Source organism: Pelobates fuscus, chromosome 2 (assembly GCF_036172605.1).
Source record: "Pelobates fuscus isolate aPelFus1 chromosome 2, aPelFus1.pri, whole genome shotgun sequence".
Taxonomy (NCBI): Eukaryota; Metazoa; Chordata; class Amphibia; order Anura; family Pelobatidae; genus Pelobates; species Pelobates fuscus.
The window spans coordinates 25,725,694-25,731,693 of NC_086318.1; the positions used below are offsets into that span (position 1 = coordinate 25,725,694).

General features: G+C 47.2%; 1 protein-coding gene across 1 annotated transcript in view; it reads left to right on the top strand.

Annotated features, from left to right (window-relative positions):
- LOC134586103 (squalene synthase-like) overlaps nucleotides 1-5,038 on the top strand; it is a 41,792-nt gene extending 36,754 nt beyond the window's left edge. Inside the window, exon 8 of the mRNA XM_063441613.1 lies at nucleotides 4,850-5,038. Within this exon, the coding sequence (XP_063297683.1) occupies nucleotides 4,850-5,038 (189 nt within the window). The remainder of the gene's footprint in view (nucleotides 1-4,849) is intronic.
- The last annotated feature ends 962 nt before the right edge of the window (nucleotides 5,039-6,000 follow it).

The following is a 6,000-nucleotide window of genomic DNA, read 5'->3' on the forward strand; positions in this document are numbered from 1 at the left end:
CCCTGTGCACAGATTCACAGTTAAGGTGGTTTATTATCTGGTCATCTTGGACTGAGTCTATTTGCAAGGGTGAGCAATAGTGATGTCGCGAACATAACATTTTCGGTTCGCGAACGGCGAACGCGAACTTCCACAAATGTTCGCGAACGGGCAAACCGGGCGAACCGCCATAGACTTCAATGGGCAGGCGAATTTTAAAACTCACAGGGACTCTTTCTGTCCACAATAGTGATGGAAAAGTTGTTTCAAAGGGACTAACACCTGGACTGTGGCATGCCGGAGGGGGATCCATGGCATAACTCCCATGGAAAATTACATACCGTATATACTCGAGTATAAGCCGAGTTTTTTAGCACATTTTTTGTGCTAAAAAAACCCAACTCGGCTTATACTCGAGTCAATAGTCTGTATTATGGCAATTTGTATTGCCATAATACAGACTGGGGCTGTGGGGGCTGCAGAGAGCGTTACTTACCTGTCCTGCAGCTCCTGTCAGCTCTCTCCTCCTCCGCGCCGTCAGTTCAGCACCTCGGTCAGCTCCCAGTGTAAATCTCGCGAGAGCCGCGGCTCTCGCGAGACTTACAGTGGGAGCTGACAGAGGGAGCTGCACGGACGGCGCGGAGGAGGAGAGAGCTGACAGGAGCTGCAGGACAGGTAAGTACAGCTCTGCCAGCCCCCCTCTCCCCCCACTGAACTACCAATGCTGGACCACCAGGGAAGGAGAGCCATGTATCAAGCAGGGAGGGTGGACGAAAAAAAATAATTAGTAATAATCAAAAATAATAATTAAATAATAATACAATAATAATAATAATTCAATTAAATAAATAAAAATAATAAATAATAATAAAAAAAAATTAAAATAATAAAAAAAATAATAAAAAATTGCCCACCCCCCACCAAGGCTCTGCAACACACACACACACTGCATTCATACACACACACTGCACTCATACACACACACACACTGCATTCATACACACACACTGCACTCATACACACACACTGCACTCATACACACACACACTGCACTCATACACACACACTGCACTCATACACTCACACTGCATTCATATACACACGCTGCACTCATACACACGCTGCACTCAGACACACGCTGCACTCAGACACACGCTGCACTCAGACACACGCTGCACTCAGACACACGCTGCACTCATACACACACGCTGCACTCATACACATGCTGCACTCATACACACACGCTGCACTCATACACACACGCTGCACTCATACACACACGCTGCACTCATACACACACGCTGCACTCATACACTCACACTGCATTCATACACTCACACTGCATTCATACACTCACACTGCATTCATACACTCACACTGCACTCATACACACGCTGCACTCATACACACGCTGCACTCATACACACGCTGCATTCATACACTCACACTGCATTCATACACTCACACTGCATTCATACACACACACTGCATTCATTATACACACACTGCATTCATTATACACACACTGTAAATAAATATTCAATTAATATATTTTTTTCTAATTTTATTTAGAAATTTACCAGTAGCTGCTGCATTTCTCACCCTAGTCTTATACTCGAGTCAATAAGTTTTCCCAGTTTTTTTGGGTAAAATTAGGGGCATCGGCTTATATTCGGGTCGGCTTATACTCGAGTATATACGGTAGTTGATGCAGAGTCTGGTTTTAATCCATAAAGGGCATAAATTACCTAACATTCCTAAATTGTTTGGAATAGCCTGCTTTAAAACATCAGGTATGATGTTGTATCGATCAGGTAGTGTAAGGGTTACGCCCGCTTCACAGTGACAGACCAAACTCCCCGTTTAACGCACCGCAAACAACCACAAACAGTCCATTTGCACAACCGCAAACTCCCCATTTGCACAAGGTTGGATACCAAGCAAGCCATGTCCCGTTCCTTGTCCTCACTGATGTTATTGAAGGTCTCTTCCTCCACCCAGCCACGTACAACACAAGGGTCCCCGAAAGGATATAACAAGCCCCCTGGGACGCCTGCTGTGTTTGGTCTTCCACCTCCTCAAAGCCACCTTCCTCCTCTGACTCCTCTTCTTCAGACTCCTCTCTCTGCGTTATTATAAGGTGTGTTAAGTAGTACTATTTCTATCAGTTTAATCCCTGTTACGTCCCCTATCAGGGAACGTATATATAAGGCATCGATTTTAGGAAGCGGGAGATGGAAAAACATGCTTGGTCGGTCCTCCTACTTGAAATTTGGGGCACTACGCGTGCAATCTAATGTGCCACCAGATAGGAGTGGTGTGTTAAGTAGTACTATTCCTATCAGTTTAATTCCTGTTACGTCCCCTATCAGGGAACGTGTATATAAGGCATCGATTTTAGGAAGCGGGAGATGGAAAAACATGCTTGGTCGGTCCTCCTACTTCAATTTCCTTCCTACTTCAAATTTGGGGCACTGCGCGTGCAATCTAATGTGCCACCAGATAGGAGTGGTGTGTTAAGTAGTACTATTCCTATCAGTTTAATCCCTGTTACGTCCCCTATCAGGGGACGTGTATATAAGGTATCGATTTTAGGAAGCGGGAGATGTAAAAAGATGCTTGGTCGGTCCTCCTACTTCAAATTTGGGGCACTGCGCGTGCAATCTAATGTGCCACCAGATAGGAGTGGTGTGTTAAGTAGTCCCCCTCATCAGACCTTTTTTAGTCGAATGTATCGCCCACTGTCAGTCCCTTCGGGATCCATCCCTCATTCATCTTAATAAAGGTGAGGTAATCTAGACTTTTTTGACCTAGGCGACTTCTCTTCTCAGTGACAATACCTCCTGCTGCACTGAAGGTCCTTTCTGACAGGACACTTGAAGCGGGGCAGGCCAGAAGTTCTATCGCAAATTGGGATAGCTCAGGCCACAGGTCCAGCCTGCACACCCAGTAGTCAAGGGGTTCATCGCTCCTCAGAGTGTCGATATCTGCAGTTAAGGCAAGGTAGTCTGCTACCTGTCGGTCGAGTCGTTCTCTGAGGGTGGACCCCGACGGGCTGTGGCAATGCGTAGGACTTAAAAAGCTCCACATGTCCTCCATAAACAACACGTCTGTAAAGCGTCCTGTCCTTGCCGGCGTGGTCGTGGGAGGAGGAGGATTACTTTCACCTCTTCCCCTGTTAGATTCCCGTTGTGCTGTGACATCACCCTTATACGCTGTGTAAAGCATACTTTTTAATTGATTTTGTAACTGCTGCATCCTTTCCGACTTGCCGTAATCCGGTAACATTTCAGGCACTTTCTGCTTATACCGGGGGTCTAGTTGCGTGGACACCCAGTACAGGTAGTTCTCCTTCAGCCTTTTTATACGAGGGTCCTTCAACAGGCACGACAGCATGAAAGACCCCATTTGCACAAGGTTGGATGCCGAGCTACTTATGTCCTTTTCCTCGTCCTCAGTGATCTCTCTGAAGGTATGTTCTTCCCCCCAGCCACGTACAACACCACGGGTACCAGATAAGTGACAACGAGCACCCTGGGATGCCTGTTGTGGTTGGTCTTCCTCCTCCTCCTCAAAGCCACATTCCTCCTCTGACTCCTCTTCCTCACAATCCTCTTCCAGCGTTGCCGCAGGTCCAGCAAGCGATGCTGATAAGGCTATTTCTGGTGGTGACGGTGACCACAATTCTTCCTCTTCACGCTCATCTACGGCCTGATCCAGCACTCTTCGCAGGGCACGCTCCAGGAAGAAAACAAATGGTATGATGTCGCTGATGGTGCCTTTGGTGCGACTGACTAGGTTTGTCACCTCCTCAAAAGGACGCATGAGCCTACAGGCATTGCGCATGAGCGTCCAGTAACGTGGCAAAAAAATTCCCAGCTCCGCAGAGGCTGTCCTAGCACCCCGGTCATACAAATACTCGTTAACGGCTTTTTCTTGTTGGAGTAGGCGGTCGAACATTAGGAGTGTTGAATTCCAACGTGTCGGGCTGTCGCAAATCAAGCGCCTCACTGGCATGCTGTTTCGCCGCTGGATATCGGAAAAGTGCGCCATGGCCGTGTAGGAACGCCTGAAATGGCCACACACCTTCCTGGCCTGCTTAAGGACGTCCTGTAAGCCTGGGTACTTATGCACAAAGCGTTGTACGATCAGATTACACACATGTGCCATGCACGGCACATGTGTCAACTTGCCCAAATGCAATGCCGCCAACAAATTTCTTCCGTTGTCACAAACCACTTTGCCGATCTCCAGTTGGTGCAGAGTCAGCCACTGATCCACCTGTGCGTTCAGGGCGGACAGGAGTGCTGGTCTGGTGTGACTCTCTGCTTTCAGGCAAGTCAACCCCAAGACGGCGTGACACTGCCATATCCGGGATGTGGAACAGTACCTGGGGAGCTGGGGGGTGCCGTTGATGTGGAGCAAGACGCAGCAGCAGAAGAGGACTCAGCCGAGGAGGTTATGGAAGACAAAAAATATAAGTCAAATACTTAAACAGTGGTACTAACCACAATTTACTTAACCCTATCCTGGCAGAAACATGAGCCTCTGAAACCCCCAACGTTTCAGCACCTCCTGTCTGCCTTTCAATCTCTTTTTGTATTACATGTATATTGTTTTGGGCACGTGAGGGAGTGCTGTAGAGTATTGGCACCTAGTTATTGTTTATATTGTTTCTCCATACAGCAATGCTATAGTATTAATTTTTAGTATTCACATAATATACAAATACTGTATATAGTTCTGTATTCACACAATTTGGAGGGAGGGGGATTTTCACTTAGTGAACCTACCTAATTTTACAGTTTGTGTGTATTTAAGGTGACTAAGCTAATACTTTAACAACCTTTTGTTCCTGTCTTTTCTGTAGATCCGTCAGAAAATCCCGCCTGGAGACCCCTCATTAGAAGAGACCCAGCAGACAGTTCTTTCCATCCAGAACCTGTGCGTTCCCCATGGTTCCTCAGGGCTGAGTAACCGTTTATCCAGCATTTATTTACTCTATGGTATGATTTTGGCAGTATTTGGCTACCAGTACCTGAGCCATGTGTGGGTCTGAAGACGGTCACACAGGCTGGTAGATATATCACGTATTCTGTGACTTCGTTCCCTTTAAACTTTGCATTCCAGGTCTGTCTCATTCCGTATCAGTCTGCGCACTTGGATAAGGTTGCCACCTTTCTTGGAAAAAATTACCCCCTTGCTAATTTGCATTATGAATTATATGTGTGTGACATCACAGCATATGACATAAATATCTGTAAATCTCAAGGAGTGCAATAAGTGTCTAAAAATAGATTTGGAAAGGGGAAAATGCTGTAAATCACAAAAAAAAAGTAAACTACTTACACTCAATGGACCCAGCAGCCGGCTGTCTGTGTCACATCTCTGTCTACATAATCAACAATATATATACCACACGCCCCATTGCCACCTATAAACGCTCCCTCACCAAACATCTGCTTAATGCAGCCAAGTCTCTCATCCCACTTAAATGGCGCTCGACGGAGTCGCCGACAGTGGAACAGTGGATGACCAGGGTAGAAGATATATATAGTATGGAATCCCTTACGGCATCGCTACACGGAACAGGAGACAAATGCGCCATCACGTGGCTCCCCTGGTGTACCTTCATGGCCCAGAGGCAGAACATGGCCGCAGGGACGGCTACCGCCTAGACGTCAAGATCTGGGGAGACACCGTATTTTTCTTCCTCTTTTTCCTCCTTTCCCCCCCCCCCCTCCTTTTTTTTTTTTTTTTTTTTAAATTTATTTATTTTATTTTTTTTCTTCCCTCCTCTGTGGCCCCGCTCACCCACCCCGCTTCCCAGTCCCCCCCCCCCCCCCCACGATTGGAGGGATGGGAGCCCGGTGGAGCCGAGATGGAGATATGGAGCGAGAGGGGAGCTCATGACCTGAGCAGACGTGAAAATGTGATCCGTGCGGTGGGGACAGGGTGCACCCGGTGGGGACACCTGGGATGGACGACTGGGACGAGCGACAGTAACTTATCGGGTAATCG